The sequence below is a fragment of the Motacilla alba genome, chromosome 3 (assembly GCF_015832195.1).
Source record: "Motacilla alba alba isolate MOTALB_02 chromosome 3, Motacilla_alba_V1.0_pri, whole genome shotgun sequence".
Lineage (NCBI taxonomy): Eukaryota > Metazoa > Chordata > Aves > Passeriformes > Motacillidae > Motacilla > Motacilla alba.
The window spans coordinates 46,443,213-46,470,811 of NC_052018.1; the positions used below are offsets into that span (position 1 = coordinate 46,443,213).

Genomic DNA, 27,599 nt, shown 5'->3' on the forward strand with positions numbered 1-27,599 from the left:
TGGTATATAAGATTGCCTTACAAAAGGCAAATATATTTAATAGTGTATATACAAATTGATGGTTCAATAATGCTATACAAAGCAGGAATATCTTTAAAGAAACCCTGAGCAAAAAGGAGGATGTAATTTTTATTTTACACTTATTGCAACATAATTTCTGGTATTTGTTTGCTATAATGACTAATAAAAGGAATATGCTAAAACCAGATGTTAAAATAAAACTGGGCATTCTTTCCATTTGTAGCTTATTAAAAAATCTAGAGAAGAGAGTTCTGCCCCATCAGCTTTGGAAATAGATGTTTAACATGGTAGAGAACAAGCTGAGCCTGAGTAACCCAAGACAACCAATTCCTTTAGCAGAAAGAGTGTCTTCTGTCATCAAAAAGAGCCATCTGGAAGAGTGCTGGCTCCCTGCCAGGAACAACCCTTTAACAACCACTCCTCATGTGCTTTAAGTTATAATGTTCATAGCGGCACAACCTGGAGTGTTGGTAAAGGTCCTATTGGAGGAGCAACGTATTCCTCCTCCCGCAGCAACCGCAAAAGGATGTTCTTCTTATTCTTTGGCCAGTTATAAATGTGAGTGTTCTGCAGCCAGGTAGGCACATGTTCCTGAAAAAAACAAAGAAAATAAAAGCTAAATCCCATACATCCTTCTGAATCTGTACCAGAATCTTTCAGATTCCGTCACACCCTGCCAGGGAAGATTTAATTCTGTCTGTTCTAGGCACTTCCTGTAACAACAAGAAATGTTAATTTGGCTTGTATTTGGGTTCCTAAATAAATGAACTTCGTGTGATCTCGCAGCTTGCCTGTCTCTCTTCTGCCATCACGTTGGCTAATTTCACCATGTTTCAAAGGAAGTCTGATGTCAATGACAGGCATTGAAAAGCTTGTGAAAATAAACAGAGGAGAGGAGAGGAGAGGAGAGGAGAGGAGAGGAGAGGAGAGGAGAGGAGAGGAGAGGAGAGGAGAGGAGAGGAGAGGAGAGGAGAGGAGAGGAGAGGAGAGGAGAGGAGAGGAGAGGAGAGGAGAGGAGAGGAGAGGAGAGGAGAGATTTCAGTGCCCCTAGCAGGGAAAGGCTGCCACGTTAGTAGCTGCTGAAGAATCCATACAGCACATTCAACACTGGGATGAGGACCCGTAGGGAAAGCCTGGGAGCCTGGGACCCCAGAGGAGCATTTCACATGCTGGTAGCCCTCTCCCTCTCCCCTTGCACCTTTCTTTGTCAAGCATGGTGTGCTCTGATCAACTGAGCAGAAGGCTGAGGCCGATGCTGAGCTTGATGAGAGACAAAGGCATCTCCAGATTAGCAGGGTCAAACTTCCACCAATCCCTGCATCCTGGAAAAGGTGCAGTCCTTCACAGGGATTGGCTAATGTCCATTAACACAATGAAGCTGGGACCAGCATGGCATTGGAGAGTGACAGCCGGCTAATGGAAACGAGCCTGCTCAGACCTCATGTTCCCATGTTCCCACAGCCTTGGGAAGTTTCCATATGGACAGCCTGGATGTGTAGGGGTGAAGGGCTATTACAATATCACTAATTAACAGAGGGACAGATCCTTGACCAAAACCAGTTCATGGTCACCATGAGAGAGATTTGTTTTGGAACTGGAGACACCAGAACCTAGCTAAAATGAGACAGCAGGTAAGCAACATAAGGAGCCAGGACATCCAGCACTTGGTCCCTGGACCTCTTATTTAGCAGTGTTTTCTCAAGATAGCCCCTGTTAGGAGCAGCACAGTTCCTGTCAAGCTAGTGGAGCTAGCTCCAAGAGGACAGAGCAAAAAGCTGCTGGCATGCACATCTCTGGCACCTCGCCAGGGGATGCCCTGGCATGGGCTGCACATGTCCTGCTGCCAGCAAACAGCCTAGCTGCAGTCCAAACCTTTCATTCCCATGGTCATGCTTCTCAAATTGGCTGTCTTTTCCTTGGCCTGTGCAGCTGTAGGAACAAGGCTGCATTGCTTTCCTGTTCAGGGAGCGGTTTGTGCTAATTGATGCAATCACTCTGTTAGAGCTACAGGATTTACGTACAGGAAGAAGGAGGTAAGTCACACAGGCACCTACAGACCCATTAGTGTGAACTCACCTAGGCTTCTGAACAAGCAGCTTTGTGACTGGCAAAAGTATCTATCAAACCTGACCTTCCTCTTTCTCCAGCAGCTGAGAAAGGATAGGCTTTGGTCATGGTCTCTTTAAAGTGGAGGTTGTTCTTCCAGATGGACATCTCACTGCACAGGGGTAAGATCCCACAGCATTCCCTTTGGTAGGAGCAAAAATAAAGCTTCTTGCCTCCACTTGCTAGTCTTTTTACTTTGACATAGGAATGGATTTTAATCTTTGTGAATTTTACTCCTTTGACAAAGCTCTTTGGAATTGGCCAAGAGACTCAAATGTTACTGGAAGAAAGAAAGATAACTATGTTTGCATGCACATGCATAGCATTGTTACATGGAATTTATTTCTTTACTAAATCTTGTTAAGAGCTAGAGAAGGAAATGCAATTAAATGTGGGAAGGGGTTTTACCAAATGAGCCCTTTCTCTACCTTTGATAAGAAACTACATTTTTTGGACAAAGGAAATGCAGTAGATTAGTAGATATAGTCAGTCTAGACTGCAGAAATGCATTTGATAGAGGTCCACGTGGGTAACTCAGTTAAGATGGAAATCAGTGTAAGAAATGTGTAGTAGGTAAGAAATCAGCACATGGGGATATAATGAGAGAGGCACTATTCATCCAGAGACAAGCTCTGTGCCTTGCTTCCAAAACTGCTCGTGCAGTTTTGTTTAATACCCTCGATAACGAAGTCAGTGCAAAAAGCTGACAAAGGACATGAATCAGCTCTGGTAGTATTTTTAATTTGAGGGAGGTGTGTAGGGGTAAAGGGTAGCTATAGCTGCTATTTTTATCCAGACTGAGAAAGGGGCTTTTCCTTGCCACACAACAGCATCTGTCACTGCAGGTGGGAGTAATGGGAAAGTGGTTACCGTCCTTTACATTTTTAAAATTTGGCTGTGTACCTGTGAGCTGAGAGGAAATTCTCTCTATGCCATAGGAAGAGTATTTGATAACTCCACAGTTCAAACTGGTAGGAAGAGGGCAGAGTGTATTGGTGCAGAGGACAGCACTGTTCAGGGCTGTGACAGCAAAGCATGGTTTGACATCTCCTGTCTTCCCTAGCACCAGTCCTGTTCATCTCACCCCTTGGCTGCTTCCAGAGGAAGCCTCTAGCATCTTGGCTCAATGCTTTGGTCATCAGGTGGCCAAATGAGGAGGACACATTTCTGTGGATTGTTGTGATGCAAACCTTGAACCAGCAAGACCCATGTTTCCTTCAGCAGTGTACGGCTGGAAGCTGGAAACGCCAGTTGCACCTTAACCGTGTGTTGTGCATTCCTTGCCTCATTATTCAGTTTCCTAATGAATGCTCCTTGGATCACACAGATCTCTTCCTGCTGGAGGTCGACTAATTTTCACATACCAGCAGTGCTTTATGATGTGCTGTGTATGAGATTAACTCATCTAATAGCTCCATCCCCAGATGAAACCTCCAAATCTTCCTTTTCTGCTTTTTTTCCACTGCCAGCTATGCTAACACTTGAACGTATAAAGGACAGTATAAAAAGGAAAAAATTGAAGTAATTTGCCCGCCAACGTCATCCAATTGTACATACACTTGGCAGTTTTTCAGGCACCTCACTTCCTCTGACTGCCTCCAGACTTCATTACTGCAACTTGTTCAGGCTCTGGTGCTCTCCTTCCACCCATGATGTCCTCAGTTACATTATCATTAAGCAGCTAGATGAAGGTAGGTGATGTACCAAAGGATTACGTGGAGAAAGAGACTAAAGCTTGACAGCAGTAGAAAATGCTGATCTGCATAATTTAATGAGAAAGGCACCTCTCAAAAAACTGAAGGGTTATGTGGACTATAGAGGATGGGCAGGAAGGATTCCTGGAGCCTGATGCCTTGATAGAGGCAGCTGGATAAACCAACCCTGGAAATTCCTTACAAACCACTGTCTGAGAGAACTGCTGCTATACACTAAATAGTCTTCTGATAAATAAAGTTGAGCCCAAATAAACATAACTTAGTGTTCTGTCTCAGAGCCCCAAGACAGATATAGTGCCTCCTGGGACACTTTTCTCTGCAGCCCTTAAGGTTGTCTAGAGCCTTAAGTGGCTCTAGACTGTGTGGTCTGTTCACATGGTGGGCACTCAAGTAGCCCCAAGGTCAGGAGCCCTTTTCCCCCACCAAAGACTGACTGAAAAAATGCTGACTGTTTCCCTGCCTTTGGCCTGCCCAGTTCCCACCACTGCTGTCTTCCAGGTACTCACTTAAGGTAAGTAGCTGACTGAGATCATTCAGGAAAGGATCTGAATAACATGAAATACCAGAGGTACTGTTCAACCCACAGGAGCTCACATATTTTACAAATCCAGAGACATATTTTCAAATTTCTGATCTTAAGCTGGTGCTTAAATAAAGAACTTCATTACACTAAAATCCACAAGTGCAGTGGGACTGCACAGCCTTGTAACCATTGATAACATTGTTTAAATTTTGACTCATGTTCCAAAATTTGGGCACCCAAAGAAATATAAAAAAATTTTCCATACTTTTCTAAAATGCAGCTGTACCTAGGGGCAACATGATAGCTACCCAACAGTGCACAAAGCATTTAGTTATGCAAAGTAAACACAAATACAATGCAGGAGATTGAGAAAGCTATAACTGAAGCCTTTTAATATTTTTGTCTTTAAAAATCCAAGAGATTCTCTCAGTGAGGTGGACGAGATGGGAATTTGTTGCATTACTTATTTCTTATTCTCAAATGAATCTTCAAAACAAGTAAGGAGGGCAGATGACATTGCAAGTCCTAAAAAATCTTAGTTTGCCTTTGATGGGCTCGTCAAAGTTGAAGAAACAGCCTAGTACTTTATTATACTCTTTATTTTTATATTCTCAACACACCCTCTTCCAGACCCTCTTTTCACATTAGTCATAAATCCTGCCCATCTCACTCATCAGCATTGCATTTGGACAAAATTATAAAAGGGTTAATATAAAAAACATGCTTCCTGGATAGAGTGCCCCTCTCCATTTAAATTCTTTCAGTGCTCAAAGCAATTTGAGTTTTAGTTGTACATTCATCATCAGAAATACATTTATACACTGATTTATGTTGTGGATGAAATGTTTTTTATTTGCATGTACACAAACCTATGAACTTTGGAATACATAAACCTATAAGCTTTGAATATTACTTGTAGGCTATTAAGAACCAAGAAATTGAGTGTTTTGTTTTTAAGATTCCATCTGCTGCACTGTGATCAAAATAATATGCGCTTAATCATGCGGAAAGTATATAAGCATGCATGTATGTTACCTTTTTGGCATTTGGGAAAAGCACAGGGATGAATCTGAAGTTCATACTTCCTTGCTGTATAAACTCAATCTGCATCTAGAATAGAACAAAAAGCCAGTTTTATTGTAATGACATGACAGTTTTTCTCTGCATGCATCTGAACCCTATGTATAAAAACATTCCTTGCTTACTTAAACTGCTCTTCTGTTAAATGAGTTGATCTATTGCTGGTGGACTCGGTGTGATTTGGTTTGGCCACTTAATCTAATTCTTCTTTGCAACAGAAAGGATACAGGAAAGATCTGTCAACATTTCTTGAACATTTAGTTTCATGGTGTGAAATAATTGTGGGTTTAGCTGCAGGTGCAATCCCATGAAATCCATCTCGAACTGGTGAAGCCTGACTTGACTAACATTCCTGTTTGGCCTACAAACAGATGAAAGATTTCAGCCAGAGGCCAGGTCTGTGTCTGAGCCAGGGCCCAGCCTGTTCCCCATGGCCTTGGACACAGGCATCCCAGGGCTGGTACGGACAGCAAAGTACTGCCGAGAGCTCAGCTGCTGGTGGCAGCTTCTGAGAAACCTGACTGCAGATTCCAGCTGGGGGATCAGATGGGTTACAGGCTAAGAAAGGCAGCTAACTGCAAACCAAGGGAGAAAGGATCAGCTTCATGGCTCTATGGGCTCTTCTGGGCTGAATGTGCATCCTGTGACAGGCTGGGGAGATGGCTGTCTGGTCCTCTGGCACCTCTGTGCACTCCCCAGGAGCCCCACATTGCATCTCTGGCCTCCGCTTTGCAATTCCATCCTTCAGTCAGCTCTACTGCTGCCTAAGGAAAGACCTCAGCTCCAGGATGGCTGAAGCAACAGGGGCTGGTTTAGAGGGAGGAAGGTCAGGCACTGTTAGATAAGATAGTGCTCAGGGCTATACAAGGGCTCAAGAAGGTGAAGGAGGGGAAAAACATTGAACAATAAAGAATATGAAGAAATAAGATGAGCACGTTTAATAGGATTTTTCTTCCTTGAACCTCTTAGCAGATGTTAATGAGCATACGGAGCTGATGAGAGGAAGGATTAATGAATTCCAAAGAGGGGTGTTTAACTATGGGGATTAGGGAAAACAAAGCAAAGAACCTGCCATTTGGAGACAGATTTGTCTTTTGAGAAGAAGAGACAGCCTTTGTAAAACAGCAAATGCATGTCCTTGCTTACCATCCTGTGGATGTATTTAGTATGTAAGCCATGTTCATCCCTGTCCAGCTGGGATTCAGCCCCTTCCACATCCTGTTTGTATTTTGGACTGATTGCTATGATTATCATCACCGTCTTCTGTTAGGGAGAAAAGCACTTTCATGAAATTGAGAAACGCAGCGTGTTTGGTAGAGGCAGATCGGAAATCTGCCAGTTTGTGTTTTAAGTGATCTTTGTGTTCCTGGCAAACACAAGAGGATCTCATTCATTCTGGCAGGAAATACAGGAGAACTCGCACACTCGTTCTCCTCGTTATTTCTCAACATCTCAATATAGAGAATCTAAATGTCAAGAGATGTATTAGCAGCTACCAGTTGACACTTGGAATCCCTGTCATAAAAAGCTACTTTTTATCAGTGTAGAGTGTCTATGTGCATACACAGAAAACTTTTGTCTTTAAATTCAGACCCAAATGTTTTCCAACAGCTTATGTAGAAGTGCATCTCTTTAGTCATCTATGGCTTTTTATACAAAAAGCTACTAAAGACAGCGGTCTGTGGAAGCTGCTTCTAGGGCTCTCAGTGGTAGAAATGATGCCTTTTCATGCTGGTCTTAGTAGCAAAGTGTGCAGAGAGGTGGCTGTGAAGAGAGGGGGGCTGTTGTGGATGGCCTGGGCAGGTTTAGGGGTACCTGGCAGCTCTGTCACAATGGGCTGATGGCAGTGCTCCCACACCTTGCTAGGACAGCCCAGATCCTGCCTCTGACCTGTTTAATCCCAGCCCCACACTGAGCTCAGGTTTCCAGTGAGGGGGCCATCCTTTATACCTAGGAAACATCTCTCCTTAATGGCAGGCCAGTTGAAATGCAGCAGATGAAAGCTTCCTACTTGTGTTTACCTGGGGCCTGCCTTTCATCCCTGGCACATGAAGCCTGTGTAAGGCTTCCAAATCTTACAGTCTGCCAGGCATGTAATTAACTCTTTCCTCCTGTGCTGTATCAAGAGAATCTGCCCCACCATAGGGTCAAATCTGGTAAGGAGCCATTATCCCTTTCACTGACTCAACATACTCCTGAATTACTTTTGCTTGTGCTTGACATGTGCGTAAGCACTTACAGATGTTGAGGGTTTGCAAGAGGGTGTGCCCAGTTGCACACTTTCCTCTGCCTGTGTCCAAGCAGTCCCTTCCTCCACACACATGTAAGGGTTTTGAAGTTAGAAACTGCCTCTACAGTCAGTGAGGGAAACCAAACTTTTCTGGGGAGGGTAGTGAGAAGATCCTCAGGTGGAGGCAGGAGGTTGTCCTCTGCACGTACTGGTTTCTCCTACTGACTGTGCACAAGTCCCAGAGGAGATCTGCCAGCTTGTATTTTAAGTGATAATGATGTTTTTGGCAAAAGCAAAGTCACCCTGTCTTCTGGTTTCATTACCTACATTACACACAGTGAGCCCGAGCCTAATTGGTCCTGATGCAAGCCCCAGTAGGCATGGCTGCATTTCCATGGCAGAGGTCCCAGGCTGGCTCTGCATGCAGTTGTATCCTGCATGCATGGACACCTGCAGGAAACCTGTGTAGGGCTGGCTCAGATGGTTGAGCTTCCTTGCTCAGGTGGAGGAGAGTCCACCACTCCTGTCACCCTGTTCCTGAACCACGGAGATCTGGCCAGAGTGAGTCAAAGACCCCGCGGCCACTCAGCAAGGCGAGAATCCAAGGAAGGCAGCCCATGATGGCTCCTGTCCAGCAACAGAATTGCCAGTTTATGCTCAGCTGTGCTGGTATAGTCTGACCACTTGGCTTGATCCTAAAGGAGATGTGCTCTCACTGCTCAGGGGAACTTCAGAGGAAGTTGCTGCTGCAGGGGACAGCCCTGGCAGCAAGATAAATCTCTGTTTTACTGCTTAGATAGATACAAAGTGATGAGAGCAAATCTATATATCAACCAAGAGAATACCAATTTCCAGTTTAAATGCAGGATGGTTTATTCAGAAGAACCCTTCAGCATTTTAGACATCAGTGTAAAAGCTACAGGTGAGAAGGATGAACATTGGCCATGACTATGCAGCCTGGGATGAAATACAGGTATCATTATAACCAATGATAAATCCCCCCCTTCAAAAATGGGACAGAGGAATTTTCCAATGGCAGCTTCAGGCTGGATGCAACCGGCAGCATTAGAATTTCGCAAGGATGCCAGGATTAGCCCTTCTTTTCTTAAAGAAAGAGCTCTGGGACCATCAGAGAGATTTGCCTACACTCTCTCTGCAACACCTCTGCCATTTCTACAGGGGCAGGGAAGACAACAGTAGGGTCTTGCATTTTCATTCTGTCCCTGCTGTGTATTAGAATAATTCAACCATTTTCCTCGGGTCACCTCTGTTATAAACAAGGTTAAATTGCCCTTACATACATCACCTAGGTAGCGCTCCATCCACTTAATGATGTCAATACCTCGTACCGTGTCCTCAAAGATATCAATCTGCAAGAGAATGAAAGCCTGTATGAGCATCCTTTCACCTTTCCTCCCCATTTTAGGGCACTGATAGAGCACCTACTCCTTTCTTTGTTTATGACAAGCACTTCCAATTCCCTTAGGAAAAAAACGTGTGCATGCACTTCTCCCCTTTCCGTGCAGTCCAGAGTCAAGTTGGACAGGCAGCAGGCAGGCAGAGAGGGGCTGCTGCAGGCACATCCTTGGGCTCCCACTCAGCTGGCCCTTTGACTGGCTGCCCTGCCAGTCCCCAACTCCCAGGCATTTTTTACTGGACAGAAGAAAGTGCTGCTCACCTTCTCCATCTGTATAGCTGCAAATGCCTGCTATTTTCTGCCTGCAAGGGTATACTGAGTGGGAAGCTTTAGCTTCACATTGAACTAAATATTCAGGGTGTGTGGTAGGAAGTCAGCCAGGTCACTGATAATTGGGTGCAGTTACCCAGACTTCAGTGACAGCAGAGCAGTGGAGGACTTCATAGAACTGAATATGACCAACACTGCTGGCTTCTCTGCACACCCAGTAAACCCAGAAACCAGCAATCAGTGACTGTGACCAATGGAGTAATTATTAACTTCTCCAAGTTTTCGAGAAAAGAGTCATGATCTGCTCCCAAGTTTTTCTTTTTCCCTTTCTGAATGCAGAGAGCCCACTTGTTTCCCTGCTTTGGGGCCATTTTGCTGTATTTATTATTCTGCAACAGGCTCCAAGAGTTGCCTGTCCAGCAAAAGTGCTATTAATGAGCCTTCTGCTCTGTAAAGCTATGGTGCCCAAAAGTTTTCTTATGAATTGGTCGTAGTACAGAACTGCTGGAGAGAAGTGTAATTGCAGTCTCTGTAAAAAAAATCTTTGATTCATGAAAACAAATAAACACGTGCAAAACTCCCCACTGAGTCTCATTCAGTTTAATGATAGCCACTTGCTTAAATGCTTTCCTGAATTGGAGCCAAAGAGTGAAGGTTGAGGGGTCAGATAGCATATGCTCTTGAAATAAGAAAATATGAATCAAGATTTTGATGAACACTGAATCCTAGAGCCTCTGTGGGCCTCTAAGATGAAGAAAACTCATGAGAAATTCAGTAAAAATCTGAATGGCTTATGGGATTAGAGAGTATGACACAGACCTTTTTAGGCCAATGATTTTTAGAATCCCTTTTGAAAATATAACAAAGCAAAATCACTTTTAAAGGGATAACAAAGCAAACGAAACCATGAGATGGGCTGTTTCATTAAGTTGTGTGAATTTTAGAATCTACTTTTAGATCTTTTTTAGCAGAAAGTTACATCTGAAGAATCAATGATGTAACAGCATTGGAGAAAATAAAAGAAAGGATGGGAAGAATGTAAAATTGACCTTTTGTAATACTGTGATATTACACATCAAATATGAGACAATATTAATGGAATACCTCACAAAACCTCATACTATTGCCCATCTGGTGTCACTAAGTGAAATTTTCCAGGATCATTATAGCATATTTCAAAGCATAAAATTCAGTTAAAATAAGAATAAACAAAAAGACAGATCACTTAAGTCACAGCTTGCAAAACCAAGGCTAGTTCATCCTATCTGTATCTTCTTTAGCCTACAAAATGTGAGGATAACCAGAAAAACATTTAAATAGACAGTGTATTGCCTCTGCTTTTTAAAAAAAAAAACAAACTCTTCCCTGGTTGAAAGTAATTTTTTCTGGAAGGAATACTTACAGCAGTTTGAAATCCGTTTACAGACAGGAAGTTCACAAATTTCATAACCTCCACTGCCGTATCCACTGAGTAGGTTATAAAGACCTTGCCTGGGAGAGAGAGTCTGTATGAATACATAACACATTTAAATACACCATTTAGAGGGTAAGACTGTCACAGCCCTCCTTTAAATTCATCATTCAGAGGGTGAGACTGTCACAGCCCTCCTTCTCCACCACGCTGCAGGTTCTGCCCACTTAGGTCTCTTTGGATTGTTTACAAAATGGGTGTGGGATAGTGCAGTGGCTCAGTGTTGAAACCAACCCACTGTCACAAAGCCCTGCTCTAGATCTGAGCTCCTTCCGCCTTACTGGCAGGCTGCAGAGGATAAATCCCTCCGCTGCTTCCCCTGCCCTGTGGCCAGCGCTGCTTTTTCCCAGTGTTTGGACATACCTGAGCCTGGGCTCTCACCCACGGCTCGAGTTACCTACACAGGCTGCAGCCAGCACAGCTTTCCCCAAACCACTGATATGACAGAGCTGGAGGGGCCCTTGTGCATGTCAAACTGCCTCTCCTTGGAGCAGCATTAACAGCCTGTGCAGGCAGGATGCATGGCTGGTGACAGCAATGCCCTTGCCCTTGTGGGAGGGGTTTTCATGGCTTTGCATCAGGGTAAAGCAGCTGGCTGATCTAATCCAGCTGTGCATGACCCTGTTTTACCCAGTAATTCCTCCATCTAGAACACACTAACTGATAAAGTAGGGTTTATCCAAGAGTGGCATCTGGTACCATAACTCACTCCTACAGGCCAGAGAGGTGTGACTCTCTGGATTTGAAAGGTGATATGCAGAATGAAGAATAAAGGAAAAATCAAAATCTCAGGAGAGCTGTGGAGGGTTCTTAGCAATGGTACATCTCACCTACTGGTCAGATTGGCATTCAGAAAGAAGCTATTATTCTGAAACCTAACTTTCCCCTAAGAGTTGGAGGGTGAATGCATCTGTGGTGCTGGTGGCAACAGAAGCATGTCAGTCAGAGCCTGTGCTGCCCTCAGTATGTCCCAGAGTCCTCTCCAAACTCACCAGTTCAGGGAGAAACTGAGGTCAAGGCTTAATGTATTTTTCTGGTTTGGGACAGGCAGAAACACTTTATCCCTCAGGCTTTGTTTGTTTTTAGTCTTTTACTGTAAGCTCCAGCCCCTTCTGCCTCAAAGGGACATCCTGTTTAGCAAGGAGTCATGAAAACAATCTGAACAGTATTTACTTTTTGTAAACAAAATAACAAGCAACTAATGACCATCATGTTTTCAGGATTCAAGGGGGTAATTCCATCCCACCAAACACAGACACTCACACCCAAGAGATGTGATGACACTTGGTATTTTCTTTTCTTGTTGTCTTAATGTCATTTCCCCCTGCCTCCTCCTCCCCCTTCACCACTCTGCAGCTCTCCCACCTAAAGCTGTTAGGCCATGCTGTAAAATCTTGCACAGAACAAATTTGCTAACCACTTACGCAACTCCTCCGGCAGATTGCTGGTTCTCAGAGTTCCCCTGGCTGCAGGGTTACTGAGAGGTCTTGGGACAGCAGCTGGAGATGGAAAATTGTCTGAAGGACAACCACATGCTTCATCTGGTCCACATGCCTTGGGGGGAAGCTGACCATTAGGTAGCTGGTTGTATAGATGGTTTCTACAAAGAAGAGCAATGGAGGATTTAGAAAATACTTATTTTTAGGCAGAATTCAGAATTTCTTCTCCTGTTAATAACACACTAAGAACTTGATCTGCATACCAGCTATGAAAAGTTCTTGCAGAAATGCTTGGCTCAGCACATCTGCGTGGTTATTACAGTGTCTTTGGAAGGGATACCTTGGTGACAGGCTACCACAAGAAGCAGTTTTTCAGAGAAACATTAATCACAGGAAGTAAGTCACATTATAGCTGAAAGCTGTTCAGTTTGCAATTAGCAGAAGCAAAGGCTGTTTCTGAGTGAGAAATAATGGCATGTCGTGGATGTTGTTATGCACACATGGGAGCAGGGTGGCCCTTGGGTAACCTCTTCCCATTATCTAAAGGTAAAGAATGCTTCATGGCACCTCAGATGCTCTCACGATGTCCTGGGCAGCGCAAGAGGCTCAGAGAAAGCTGGAAACTGGGAAAATGGATCTACAAGGGCACTCCAACTGCAGCTCTGCAGGGCCTCCAGTGTTGGACAAACCCAATGTTTTGCCAAAGGGAACAAAGTTAATTTCTTTCAGCAATGGCAGACCCCAAGGAGGGTTTCTCATGTCAGGGACTGGCATTCCAGACCTGCAATAGTCTTGCCTAATGTCTTCTCCATTGTAGTAAACAGACAAGGAGGAATGATTTTAGGAAGTTTAGCAGTTCTTGTCCTACTACACTTTGGCTTCAGATTTTAAGTCAATGGGAAGGTGAATCTATAGAGATTTTTATGTGAGGTGTGCTTGCAATCTGCTGAGCTGAATTTGTTGGATGAGTTTTAGGTTTCTCTGCGAGCTTTTCCCCACAGAGCCATGATGCGTAGTCAATCAAGACCACTCTCTTTTTTTCCTTAGCCTTCCTTAAATGAATGATGACAGGCTGGTCGCAGCATGTTTTCTGTTGTCACATTAAGATTTGGTTTATTCATTTCGGTGCAGATGTTTTCTGTTACAAAATACTCTATAGGCAAATATTACCAGCATATAACTGCTGTTCCTGGAGTCAGCCTGCAAGCAGCAGCCACGCAGCCGCAGGACAGGCCCCGAGTATTCTGGAACTCTTTTGGCAGAAGAAAGTACTGACAAAAGCAACACATGCCTCATCAACGCCACAAAAACACTACCTGGTGGCTAATTCACAGATCTTCCCAAAACTCCACCTTATCTAAAAAATGTGCCAAAAATCAGGAGTTTGGTTTTAAATTTTACTACTGCAAAGAATACCCACTGTCTCCCAGTATTTTTACATTTTCATACACACTCTTCAGTGCAATTCTCTCTGCTGCAGGTACTCCCTGATCTTGCTGTCACTTTTCTGTTACAGCCTTTAATTTTTCACAGGCCAGAGCAGAATGATATTTCAACTGTCTGCCCTCTTTTGTCTTGCCCATTCTCACAGTTCCCTGCCAAGACCATGTCACATAAGTGGACATTTTCAAGCACAGATGCCTGTTAGTTTAACACCTCTAAAAGTACTGTGGCACTTGAATAAAAACAGCCTGATTTCAGATATTCTCAAAACCTGAAGCTTCAATTTGATTTTAGATAGCTGAGTCTGAAGGAACTCCTGAATGAATAAAATTTCCCATCTTCTAATGAGATACTTATAAGAATATAAGGCCTGGTAATTAATATCTGAAAATCAGTCAAAAAGCCCTGGATGAAAAGTGCCAGACATTTAGCTATGAAAAATCATAGAAAAGGCTGCAAACTGCAGTGTAGAGATATATCAGCAACTGATGGGATTTTCTCCCTTTTTCTCTGCACCACAGAAGAGATAAGAAGGAAATCACTGGAAGCCAGTGATTGAGTTGTCCCAGGCTGAAGACTCCAGCAAGCCACCAAACTGACCTTTGCCCGTGAGTGGGAGAGCTCTAAGGTTTCAACTGAGATATTTTTCAACCCCTCATCCCTTTAACCTTCAAGCATTTATCCTCCTTAACAAATGCATTTCAGGCTGTGCTCTAACAACCTATCAGGTATCCGGCTTTGAAGTCCTTTAGGAAAAGGGTCAGGCCCCCATTGGGTGTAAAACAGCAAATGAAGTAAACAACCCAGCATCTCACACATATTCCTGCAGCCTGGGCTTGCTCACAGTACAAGGATTCAGAATTACTGGTTGAAAGCCCACAAAATCAGATCAGAGGAACAGAGGAACTTCACTTCCCACAACCCACCCCACCCCCCCCCCCCCCCCCCCCCCCCCGAGTCAATACTTACGGGAATCGAGGAGGACCAGGGGAGGAGCACGTCCTCTGGGGTGGTCGATCTCCAGTGCCTTTGGGAGCACGGAGGTTTGAGTAATTTGGGATGACTTGCTGGGCTGGGCGGATAACTCTCATGCAAGGTCCAGGAACAGGAGGAAGTGGTTGCGATGGCTCAGCAAAATGTTGGTAAGGAGCTCTGCCATCTGGGAGGGTGAGAAAATAAAGGCAGCAACTATCATTTCAGCCAACACATTTTTGCCTCAGTTTGTGTTTATTCCTTTCCAGGCATGTCTCAGGAAACTGAGCAGTTTGGAGGCATTTGCAGGTATCTCACTCTGAAAGAAGCCAGATGAAGGAATGTTTTGGAGTCTAAAGCTTGCTATTTCCCATTCACATACGGCAGGGTTCAGATCCCTGCTCGGGGTTGGGCTGTTGGGACAGCTGACAGTTAAACATTCAGGGCTGCCTTGTCCCTGCGCTTACTGTGCCTCAGTGTTTTTTGGTAGGTTTTTTTTTTTTTTAATTTCTTTTTGGCAATGACTTGCGAAAATGAATCATCCCGAAGTTCTCATGAAAGCAGATGCAAAATCCTGGAACAAATCAGTTTGCAACACTAAGGCTAAACAGACTGTGATTATTGTAAATGAAAGAGGAAAAATAATCGCTTAGTTTGTTACTTCACCCTGTGTGAATTTTCTGTCAAAGTGACATTTTAAGGACTTGCTGCTGCTCCCGTTACCATCCGAGAGGCTGCAGGGGAAGCCCAAAGTGATAATTTTGCTCAAGTAATTCTGAAAACCTTTACTGTTGCTGGCCACACATAATACTGATTAATAACTATTGTACAAGGGAACTGTTGGCATAAACTGAAAGAGAAAGCAATGTAAGCTGTTTGTTTCCCAATTGGGGAAAAGGAATTTTTTTTTTCCTCTCAGTCTTTCTGCTTGTGGTTTTCATTAGGCAGCAGCTCTGTGCACTTCCAAGCTGCTGTGTGCAGATCAAAGTCCAGCCTGGCAGGGCTTATTAGCACTGCATGATTATGGTGTTATGAGCTGACTCTAAAAGCTGCAGTACTCAAATGCTCTTTTCCCCCAAAACTGTTTTTTTAAAATCCTTTTAGCTATTTTTGGGTCATGCCTTCCTTTCCCTAGCAGCCATGAGGCCATCTATCTTTTTATTTTTTTTTTTAAGGGGAAGATAAAGAAAGAAAACAAAGCTTTGATGGAATACTCTAATTCCAGGAGCCAACACTAAAGAAAAAAACCCCTCCAACCAACCCCATAATTACACAGATTCCTGATGAAATTGTGAGTCAGCAACATTGTATTTGTTGAGATTGTTTTAGGAGATTTTCCCATCCCCCTCTTAACTATTTGCAAAAGGACGGGGTGAAAGGGACTGGGAGAACCATACTGCAGGCCAAAATGGTTTCCTCCTGGATTCCTCATGACCAGCTCTAGGGAAGGTGACAGGGATTTGGGACACTCGGTTTGGTTTGGAGGCTTTAAGGCCAATGTTTCACCAGCTTCCTTTAGATCTGTTTGCTGCTACAGTATATTGGACGCAGCCACAGTTCAAAGCATGGCGTGGCCAGGCGCGGTTGCCCACACACCCCCACATCCCTGAAAGACAAATATGTGAAATTATGGTCCCCGGGCACAGGGCATTGTTGTGAACATTTCTTTGACTTCAGAAGCAGTTTTGTTGTTGTACCTCAAATAGCAGGTGCCCCGGCCAGCTTAGAGCCTCCGGGCACAGTTGCTATTCCCCAGGGGAGGTGCAGAGCTTTGTTGTGGGTTGCCACTGCCCAACAATTCTCTGAGACACAAGGAGCTGTCAGGAGGTGATTTACGCTGTAGCAGGCATGTGAGAAACAGGAGTACAGTTGCCAGCTTCTTGGTCCTGAGCAAATCTGCCCCAGCCATCTGAGTTTATTTTACTCTTTTTGCCCTCTGGATATGGCTGGAGCGGTAGTGATTTTTCTGAAGAAAGCCTTTCAGAGGTCCTGCTTTCAAACAAAATGTCCTCATTCAGTAAATGTCCTACTTCTCACGATGCCTGCTTGTGGAGGAGGTAAACTGAGGTAAACAGGGAGGGGTGTTGTGCAACCAGCTCTTTGTCTGCTTAAAGCTGAACTGAAAGGAGAAGGTATGAAAGGAAAACCAGAGGAAATTTTCCAAATCTTAAGCTGTAGATGTTGTTAAAAGTCTATCTGTAGCCCCCTTCCCTTTACAAAGTTCCAAAATCAGAGCTGGAAACTGAGTTTCTGAAACCCTCCTCTTTCATATACCTAATTATAGCACATAGCTGAAATGACAAAACTCCTTAAACAGATGCAATATAAATGCTGTGGAGTCAAAAAAAGGTTAAAAAAAAAAAGGTTTATCAGAACAGGCCTACAGCTTTTTATTACAAAGCCAGCCCAAAACAGGTCAGGGTCTCATGAGCCTAATGTAATATAAATTATATTAAAACAATGATATTGCTGTTGAATGTTCAAAGCTCACTTCATAACAGATAAAAATCTCAGAGACTGAAAAGGAATACTAATTAATAGCAGGCTGTAAACTGCACTGTAGTCTCCCAGAGCCAGAACGCCCATATTGAGGGAGTCACATCAGCACTCAGCGACACAATCACCAGCAGCTGAGAGGGCTCCATTTTAAGTAATGAGCTCTCATTTCAGCTGACAACAGAAAAAAAAAATTAAGATGATGGATGTCACGCTCTTTTCACATAGAAATAAAACACATGGGTGAGCCTGGTCATAGTGCTGGGAGATACTATTTATGGAGATCAAGGGTAACCTCCCATCCTGATGCTGGCAGGAAATTCTCAACTTTGGGGATCCAAGGGGGAGCAAGGAAATCTATGAAAACAACAGGAATTGAGTGGGTATAGGAGGCTGCCGAATGACTGATGCAAGAAGGAAGGAAATGACTAGAATATGAAATAACAGCAGGGAGAGGCTGTGCATGCTCAGCGTGACCGACAAAGGCTGGTTTCTAAGCAAAATCATTCGCCTGCACTCGATGAGTAACCGTGACCTCTTTAACTTAAGAGGTTCAGAGGTTTTGCAGCAGAGAGTTCAGACACATAACCCAAAAATCTGAAATTGTAAAATGGACTGCAATTAGATGTTTAAAGAGCTTAATAATGGCATGCTGTGCTGGAAACACGCCCTTGGTGACCGATGGCTGAGATACACCCAGAGAACCTCCTGTGGGGCGAGAGGTGCTACTCACATGGGCCTTGAGGGGGCTGCTGTGCCGGGCAGCGGTGCCTGAAGCAGCCCTGGGCTTGCGAGGGCGTGTTGGGATGGGGCAAGTGATGGCACATAGGGCACGGCTGATGCTCAGGTCCCAAAAACTCTCTGGAGATCAGTGGTCCCGGGAGGTCCTGGGGGTTCAGCACAGACACCAGGGGTAAGGGGGGCTCCAGATGCCTGATGCCCATGACGTCTTGCGACTGGGAGTTGTACCCGGTATCTACAGTCCCCAGCTCTGCCAGGAGTCTGTTTCCTGAGGGCTGCTGTGACTGTGAACTCCCTTGGCTGCTTTCCTCCAGTGAGTCCTCAGGAACATCAGACAAGATCTGCTCTGATTTACTGGACTTGTGCCTGGTGTCAGCTGAAAGCTGTGATCTTGGCTGCATGCCTGGCTTGTCCCTAGCTATAGAATGTGTCTTCGAGGGAAATACTCCTGATATTGATTCACCAGGGGAACGGGAGTGTCCGCCTCCATCAGGATCAGTATATTTTGACCACAAGCTGCTGTCTGGCTCCACGGACAGCACTGAATGATGATGTGCTGGTGCTCTGCAAAGGCTAGATGGATCGGCTTGAGGTGTTCGAGCAACACGTGTGCTCTGGGCCTCCTCATCCTCCATATCCTCTCCAGAAGGCTGCAAAGCCTTTTCCAAGACATGTTCAGGTAACTGGGGCCATGGCATGGATTCATCCACTTCGACTGGTATGCTTCGACCCACAAAAGTGCCTGAAAAATTGAGAGAAATAACACTGGAGATGGACAGCCACACAGTCGAACACCGATCATCCATCATCATTCAGTGACTGTGAGCTGGAATACTGAAGAGCAATATGTATTCTTTACATTCTTTATAACTTAATGCTTTTTAAAAAGATGGCAGAAAACAGCAAGAAAAGTCTGGCTGACTTTTGGCAAAACAAGAAAGTAGAGGGTTAGCTGGAGTGAAGCTAGTAGAGAGTTATAATTTGGACTAACCTGACACAGAGGCCATTTCCAAATTTTTTTGATGAACCGGAAGTGAGTCAGCTGCCTTACTGCAAGGCCAGGATTTTTCAGCAAACTGGAAAACAAGAAAAAGGACTCTTGTGAACATAGTACAGTTTCACATGGGCAATAATCCTAAAATAACTCTATCTCAGATGCTGCAAAAAAAATAGCAGTTGAAGTTTTGGGAATTGTGTTGCGCAAATCAAATGTTTTTTATGGGATTTCTGAAACCTACTGCTCCTGCTGACACTGGGTGGGGGGGGAAAGCAGATGAACTGTCTCTCAGAAGTAATTCTGGCACCTGACAGTAGATCAGACTGCTTGGGTCTGGAGGTTTGGTCCAGGCATAATCCAGGCAACATAACCACTTACAATTATTTTACTCCTGACCTTCTAATAACAGCTGATGCATTGGATCTGAACTTCACGATACATCTAGCTAAGTAATTTCAACTCGAAATCTTGTTTCCAAGTGCTGCTGCTGAATTTATTGTACCATTTCTTCCAGTCTATTATCACATGACTCTCACTATTTTTAATTGTTAAAAATTAAGAGATAATTTAGAGAGATTAGTTATTGGTTGGATTTTTTTCCTCTTTCTGTCAGAATTGACTTGAGCCCAAAACAAAATTATCTTAACTTCCTTTTGGGACTGCTATCCCAGTAAATTTGGTCTCGCCAAGTGACTCCTGATGATGGACACCTCTGCTTCCCCCGAGTCAGGATGACAGCAGCAGTGATGGGTGAATGCTGAGCAGGCTTCAGGAAGTGCAGCCATCTTCATCCTCTTAAAGGGTGCAGCTCAGCTTTCTCCCAGCAAATTCTCTTTTTTACCATGGAGTATAGAAAAACACGCCTGGTGCTCATCATTTCCCCAGCCATTCACCTTATATCAGATTGAAGAAGCCAAAATCCCAAGTAGGAGAGTTATCAGAGGAGAGGGGACTAAGCACTCAAGCAATAGGAATGACAACATCTGGCAAAAGAATGTGGCCTGAAAGCCTGGTAGAAAAAGTCAAAATCATGTGTTTGAAGAGCTTTTAGAGATCCAAGGGTTTCTCCCAACTTCAGTCACAGTGTTTTGAACAAAAAAGTCAAATCAGCAACGAATTTAAATGATCACTCTATGAAAAAGAGGTGAACAGGATCACAGAGAGGTACAAAGCAGTGTCCCAGCCTTTACCCTGGCTTCCACAGCGATTCTGTAAAAGCAAGCGTTGTGCCCCATGTTTACAGGGCAAGGTTGAGGCTTTACATTTTTGCTGATCAGATCAAATGACACGTACTTCCCCCTGAAAGTACCTCTGGCACAGAAAATTCTGGGTGTAACATTTGCTGGGAAGTAGGATATAAACTGTGCTTTGCTGCTGGGCTGCAATGTAAACATTCCTCCTCTATGTAACTTAAACCCCATCTGTGCAGAAGATTTGCCATACATTCATACATACCCTATGTTATATTAAGCACATCCACAGGGAGAGTTATCCTGGGATAATTACAGTGGAATAATTACGCTGGTAAATTTTCCCACGTAGGCAAGTCCTCAGAGCAGCTATTAGCTGCACCAGCACAGCACACACGCTGCTGCTGCTCTGACAGCTGCAGCCCCTGCACGGGCGAGCTGGGTCTGGTGCCAGACCAGCTCCTGCCATTCCAGCGCCCAGGCTGGAAAGGCTGACAGTCAGCTCACCACCATCGCGTCTCTCCCTGAGGTTTGCACCCCTTTTCCTCTACGCCAGGTCTCAAACATCAGCCAAGCCCACGGAGTCCCGGTTTTCCGACCGACATAACTGATGTGACGGGAAAGAGAAAAAGCTCGAGATCCCAGCACCAGCGCAGGACCCTGTCAGGAACCTGATGCTGTGCAGGGGTGGCAAAGTGTCCTTTACCTGGGACCTCTGGTCACAGTCAGTTTAAATGAGGACTGCCCCGGGGCAGCACAGCACAGTCAGATTTACACCAACCAGGCTGTAAAGCTGCTGAGTGGTCCCCTGACAGAGAAGCACCTGTGAAGGAGAGGTGTCAAATGCCCTGCAAAGCATCCGTCTTCTGCTTACCTCAACAGTTTTGTAAACCTGACCCTTGGACCAGCTGGCCTTGAAGTGCCTGCTCAGACATGCTTCAGCTTGAGGATATCTCTGTATGTTTGGTCGTAAAGTGAATGACACGCACTCCAGCAGCACAAATCACATGGCAATCTCTTATTTCCCCTCTGAGCATCTCCAGTTAACTGGTTCCAGTTAACCAGTTCACAAAGCACAACTCAGCTGAGGACTGGGGTACAGCTCCACCTTGCAGGCCACATGGACTGTCTGATCATCCCTCTATTCAATATAATCCTTAGCAAACATACAAACTAGACTTTTCAGAAACAAATTTGCAGTGCCTTATACACCAAGATGCTGTTTTGATGGTCTCTGAAGTACCTGGGTGAAAATACTCTGAATTCAAATCCTCTGTATCCAAGAGCCTTCAGTTTAGCACCATGCCAAGAAGAACAGATTTCTGTGGAGAAATTGAGATCTCAATCCAGAGCTCAGTGAAGTAAATGGAAATCTCTCTATTGACTTCTGTAGGTTTTGGATTGGGTGTCAGATGGGATTTAAAAGCCACCAAATTCCTTTGGAGGCTACAACCTCCAGTGTTCTTAGTATTTTTTTTTTTAATTCCATCGCTAATATCTGACTATCTGTGAAATGAACTGCATGAATCTAATGAAAGGGACAACACGGGCAAGAAAACTTCAGGTTTGCTTTCTTGAAGTTTGTTATTTAATGTATTTAGCCTGCCTTTTGGAGAAGGGATATTAGGACTTTATTAAACTGTGTTGCAAATCACCAGCCACTAAACTCTTCAAATGTCTTACTTCAAAAATGTCTTTCCTATTAGTTTATCTCAGAATGGATAAATGCCTCTTTATCTCCCAAATCAATATTTAAAAGACAGCCTTATTTCCTTCCTGTGTAACGTGACCTGAAAAAATTACTCCAAATACCTGGGTGAAATAATTTGGTCAGACAGAAGACACAACTAATTCCATCGTTTATGTTTTTACCTGCAAAAAGTTCTAGGTTTTTTTTTAGATAGGTTTTTGCTTAGACCCTGCTGCGGGGTGTAAGCAAAAGCTGAGCTTTGACACCCACGCACTGCCCCTGCTCTCACAGGGTCAAGGTAGGAGGCACCAAGGGGATGAGGGCTTTGGCATTAAAAAAGTAGGAAATATGACTTCATCCTCCTCCTCCTCCCTCAGTAGCCCTGGCTGGAGAGAGAAGCTGTTAAACAGCAGAGCTCTGTCTGTAGCAATGGCCCCGGGGATAAATTAACCCCAGGACACACTGAACATCTTTGAAGCAATGCCGGCAATGGCATGTGGATGGGAATTCCCAAGAGAAATCCCCACACTGCTGAAAATATAACGGATTATTCAAAAACATCCTCCTCCAAAAGCAGTACTTCAGGGTGTTGTTTTTGCTCAGCTGAAGATTCTTGGCTTTTGGAAAAAGACCCAAAAGAGCCTATTATCCCTGTATTTTATGTTGCCTTGTGCTGCTGAGTTTCATTTTGTTTCCTTTGACTTTTCTAGTTAGCTTATCCTGCAAATACAGTTAGGCATAGGGCAGAAAAATTACCTGCTTGGTCTCCTGTGTTGAAGAACTAGAGGAAAGGAATGCTTCAGCATACTGAAATACCCTCAGAAACCTGTAGCCTGATCCCTTCTCTGGCACAGAGGCTGCTGGAGTGCAGAGCTTGTGCCCAACCTCATTTGGAAAGACTCTGCAACTTCAAGTCAGTTCATGATATTGCCAGAAAACGTCAAGAATTGAATATCCCCTCTGCACCTCTGACTATTCAGGAGATTACTGACAACCACCTGGAGCCATTGCATATATTTCTGCTTGTAATAAAGTGAGGAGGCCCTTCCTAGAGGGACAGAGCCTGGACTGCTCCCAAAAACGTCAAGGGAACTCCTTAAACCACTCTTTCCTTCCTCTCCTTATACACCCAGTTCTGCAATGTGCATTAATTCAGCAAATAACCTTTGTGGGTGGGTGCTCAGTGATTCAAGCTCCTGAGAAGAACCCCCTTCCAGCTTCCTTGTGAGGCTTCCCACACCCAGAGAGCTTCTTACTCCACTTCTGCCAGGGAGATAGGAAGCCACCCATCTTCTGTGAGCAGATCTCCTGCTCACATCCAGCTGCTGCTGGCCATGGCCATTCCTGGAGGGAGAGCATAAATGAAGGGGAGCAAATTCTTTTGCAAGGTCAGTAGAGATGGGCCTGAGCACCCAAGTTTGACGCAATGGCCAAAGTCCCCTAAAAAATCATCCCACGGAGGCAAGGGGACAAAGGGGAAGGCTGTTTGGCTTAGCTCATCGGTGCTGTTTCCTTGCAGCTGATAGCAAAATCCATCAGGTATTTATTTCATCTGTTTTCCAGTAGGAAGACTTGTCCCAAAACACACACACTAACCATCTATCTGCTTTTGATTAGAAACCTTCTGTCATGAAGAAACAGAGGAGAGAGACTGCAATATGAACATGGTTGTGCTCTCTGCTGCTTCTGGAGAGGGGGAAAATATCTTTGCTCTTTTGATCAAAGTTTTATTTGTCTACCTTGTTAAAGCAGAAAACATTAGGATGAGAAAGAAACCTCACCTTCCTTGGTGCACAACACACAAGGACAGAGTTTTTTATTTGCCAGTCATAGCATTTCTGAAACGGCATGGGTAGAGATTAAGGCAAAGCTGAGATCACAAGGGGTGGGGACAGACAGGTATTTCTTGATTTCCAAATAATTCCTGTGTACTTTGGCTGAATCTCTTAAGTTCCCTGCTGCTGCTGATATCCATCTGCAGGATGGGAGTAAGGGGATGCAGAATCTGCAAGCTGCTGTGAGGATGCACATGCTGAGATCCCAAGGAATGCTGTTGCCACGGGGTGAGATGAGTGTAAGCATTCAAGAGCACTTGCTCTAAGTGCAGCTTTCTCTACAGAAACACTAGACACAACTTTCCTCAAAAAATCCCAGAGAGAAATACTTACAGGAGGAGCAAGTGCAAATGTGGGAACTAGTTTGGGTCTACAACTCTAATAAGCACTGCCAAGGAAATCCAAGCTTCAGAGTTTCGCACTTGACCATGAGAAATTTCAGCTGCTGTCATCACGGACGCTGACCCTCTCCCTTGGGTACCTCCACAGCAAAGAAAGGTGATGTGTCACATTCCTAGCCCAGACTCTTAGCTCTCTAGGGCAGGTAATGCTTATTTTTATGACTTCTGGAAAAATTAGAAAAATAATAAGGAAACAATGTTCCTCTGGCTATATGGTTGCTCTCACATATTTTCTGAAGCCATGGCAGGAAAATCTACATGTGCCACGGCAAACTTCACATTCTCTTTTGCAGCACTAATGCTGCTTCACTGGACAATCCATGGTGCAAAGGCTAGAGCAGACCTGCTCTTTTTTGCCTTTTTTAGTGCAGACATCGATACACATGTTGAAGGAATGCTGGGCAGTAAGTAGTAAGAAACTCGAAGGGTGACACCCCTCTAGCAGGATCCAAACAGGCATCTCAGATACAGGCAGCATTCCCTGCCAGTTTTCTAAAGTTTGTGAAATATGAAAACATCTACAATTATCTTCAGTATTCTTAAAAATGTGATTGTTTTCCAGAGGCTACTTCCCACCAATTTCTGGTGCTGATAAAACTCTCACAGGCACTTAAGAACCCCCAGTCTGGGATATCCCATGGCCCTGGGACATCCTGCCACAAAACCAGGGTGGCTCAGTGGAGTGGGATGGGGGGGATTACTCTGAGAAGCATCAATTTCCTCAGCCTGCTTTCCTACAGCTTTATGCCTTACATTGAAGACTCTGGTCCCTAAAGAGCCCCTGGTATTTCACAGGGCTGATGTCTCTCCCATCCTTAGGCTGCTCTGCAGCGCGAGGGCTGCGCGGTGCGTGGGCGGCAGGAGGCTGAGGGAAGCCTGCGGGACCTGACGTGTCTCCCTCGGCTGGCGTGAGAACAGCCTCGCTCACTTGCAGTCATGAAACGTGCAGAAATGTGTGTATCTTTCAGACATGTACCCACTGCCAAACTTCAAAAGCCACTGCTGGGGGTGGGGGGCACTGACAGACACGAACACCATAATTGCACATGCCTTGCTTCCTGCCTTAGGAAAACAGAGAAAACTCAACTCCATTGGAAAATAAATAAAAAAAAAATACAGCATGCTTCCAGACACTGCCAGCACTCTGCAAGGGCAAGGCCGGCTTTAGAGGCTGACGGCATTGCAGGCAGCAGCACCATTGGCAGCCACCTGCCCACCCTGGCCCAGCCGCCCGTGCCCCTCCCATCCCTGTCTCTGGAATCACCCGCCATGGGTGTCACAGCAACACCTGGTCATGGTGGGGCACTGGTGTGCCCAGTCCAGGCCTTGACCCACCTAGGGCTTGCAGGAAAATGGGAATTTCTGGTCTCAGGGTTGCTGGTGGTGGTTGAGGACCAGTAAGCCCAGATGTGCCAATCTCGGCACCCAGCTAACCTACAAAACCTGTATCCTGAAACTGGCTGAAATGGGAGCGGGTTTTATATGGCTGATTTTATCCTAATCGAATAGAAATACTACCACCTTGCTCCCACGTGTTTCCGTGCCAAGGCTATAGAGGACGGGGCAAAAACAATGCGTGATCCTGTTTTCTTAACACCTTGCAGCCACCTCTCCCTCACCAGCTCTGTGGACCCGTCCCATGCAGTCCCGGGTCAGCCGGAGAAGGGGACGGGAAGGGAAAGGGAGAGGGAAGGGAAGAGAAAGGGAAAGGGAGAGGGAAAGGGCCATCGGCCAAGACACCACCTCGAGCCTGCAGAGCCAGGCAGGGCGGGATCGGGATCAGGCCTGGCTGCCAGTCATCGCCAGGCAACTACGTAAATAGGCAGGACAACATTTCGACACCAGGCGTGTCCGTCCCCAGCGTTTACCCCAAACCCCTCCTGATTTAAAAAAAAGAAAAAAAAAAACCAAACCAAACCAAAAAAACCCCACCAAAAAACAATAACCAACAAACAACACAAACTGCAGCGAAATGGCTGAAACATGTTGTAACCATCTGTGAAAGCCGGGCTCTCATGACCCGAGAGAGGGAGGAGAAAGCGAGCGAGACAGCGATTTGAGGCGGGGGGAAAGAAGCCCCAGCGAGAGCCGGGCGTGGGTCAGCAGCTGCCGGCAACCAGGGGCCGAGAGAGGCGGCACCTCTGACACTTCTTACCTTGCGGGCGAGGGAGGTTCGCGCTGGGCTGCCCCAGGAGAGCGGGAGGGCTGCGCGCCTCCTGCGCTCCCCGCCGCGCCCGGGGCTCCTTCCTCAGCCGGCCGGGCGGCTTTCCCTCCTTTTACGACACCCTCCCTGCCTGCCTCTCCCAGGTAAGCGGCAGAACTGGCTCTGCAGCAGGAAGTGCAAGAGGCACGCAGGGCTCGGCGCGGCGGCGGGAGAGCCTCCGTGGGGGAGTGACACTTCGAAGCTCACGGCTCCCCGGCGATGCCTGCCCGCGGCCCGCCGCCTCTCCCGCGGGAAGCGCGGATAAACCACTCAGGGGGAGCCCCGGTGTGGCTCCTAAACGGTGTGCCTCGTCGGGAAAGTCATCCCTTGCTTTCAGCCCTCGGTCGCTAATTGTCGGTGCCAAATGTTAAATCAGCTGTGATTCAGACTACTGAAGACAATCACATGATGCGGGTAAGAACTATATAAAGAACAACAAAAAAAAAAGGATTTGTCGACTGGTTCTTTCTTTTAGGTTAGATTTCTAGACACTTCCAAGTTTCTGCACTCTCAAGGAGCAGAAACTCGCTTTTCCTACCAGCTGAAACTTCCGCATTCTCACAGCTCCTGAGCCAAGCAGCTCCGGAGATGCCCGGTGAGCTGCCCCAGGAAAGCCGCTCTGGCCGCTTTTATCCCAGCCCACAGCACTGTCCTGACCCTCCACTCAGCGCATCTCCCTGCTGAGAAGCTCTTCCTGATCTCCAGCCTCATTTTCTTAGGTTAACCCTGGAAGGAGGTTCGCTTAGCTGCAGCCTGGGCACGGCTCCTCATCCTCCAAGTGACCGTAGGCGGGCACCACTCGCTGCCTCAGTGCCTGGCAGGCCTGCCTGCGCACACAGGGACATCTGAAGCATCCCCCAAGATCCTTGCTCTGGCAGTGCCACCGCTGCTTCTTCCTGTGCCCTTCCTGTGACACTGGCAGCGGAGGAAGGAGCCACATGCCCAGCATTCCTGCCCCCAGGAAAGGCTCTCTCTGCATGCCCACCGCCCTGCCAGCCCCTCCTGATCCAAAGGCAAAGCTGTGACCCAGGCAATTATCTCCTCTCATTAGGGAATGACTGTCCACATTTTTAGAGGGAAATCTCCAGCAGCTGGGAGCAGCATGTGCCCCCAGCTGAGCGCCAGCTGTGATTGTATTGATGGCAGTGCAGTGATGCCCTGCAACCTGGGCTTACCTTCCCTCTTGAGAAAGCCTACATCAGCCTGGCCCTGGAATTGGCCATCCTGGTTCCTTCCTTCCCCACTTCCTCCCTCTTGTGCCAAGGCAAATGCCAGCAGGACACCAGGGCTCCCTTTTGGAGCATCCTGAAGTTGTCCTTGACTGCTGCCAGACTTCCTGGACAGTCCCTTCTGGTCCCA

General features: G+C 45.7%; 1 protein-coding gene across 7 annotated transcripts; it reads right to left on the bottom strand.

Moving 5' to 3' along the window:
* Window positions 1-27,580, bottom strand: TRAF3IP2 (TRAF3 interacting protein 2). 7 transcript variants are annotated; one of them, XM_038133616.1, is made up of 11 exons: window positions 26,779-27,576; window positions 26,193-26,661; window positions 18,916-19,000; window positions 17,917-18,666; window positions 14,685-14,874; window positions 12,258-12,433; window positions 10,765-10,853; window positions 8,977-9,045; window positions 6,592-6,708; window positions 5,401-5,475; window positions 1-612 (listed from the first exon to the last, which is right to left on the bottom strand). In XM_038133616.1, the coding sequence occupies exons 3-11, from the start codon at window positions 18,929-18,931 to the stop codon at window positions 466-468; spliced, it is 1,629 nt and encodes a 542-aa protein (XP_037989544.1). In that variant the 5' UTR covers window positions 18,932-19,000; window positions 26,193-26,661; window positions 26,779-27,576; the 3' UTR covers window positions 1-465. The 7 variants fall into 7 exon arrangements, 6 of the variants coding, with proteins under 6 accessions (XP_037989544.1, XP_037989543.1, XP_037989545.1 ...); XR_005256509.1 differs by having other exon boundaries at window positions 8,982-9,045; window positions 26,193-27,580; XM_038133615.1 differs by having other exon boundaries at window positions 26,193-27,576.
* Window positions 27,581-27,599: the final 19 nt, after the last annotated feature.

What these genes read in the sequence shown, in the direction of transcription:
- TRAF3IP2 (XM_038133614.1), bottom strand. Translation starts at nt 19,033, where the DNA reads ATGTTCACAAGAGTCCTTTTTCTTGTTTTCCAGTTTGCTGAAAAATCC. An exon ending in GGAAATGGCCTCTGTGTCAG is followed by an intron (nt 18,667 to 18,915) that starts GTTAGTCCAAAT and finishes TCAATTTTTCAG; the next exon opens with GCACTTTTGTGGGTCGAAGC. An exon ending in CAATCTGCCGGAGGAGTTGC is followed by an intron (nt 10,854 to 12,257) that starts GTAAGTGGTTAG and finishes TCTCTCTCCCAG; the next exon opens with GCAAGGTCTTTATAACCTAC.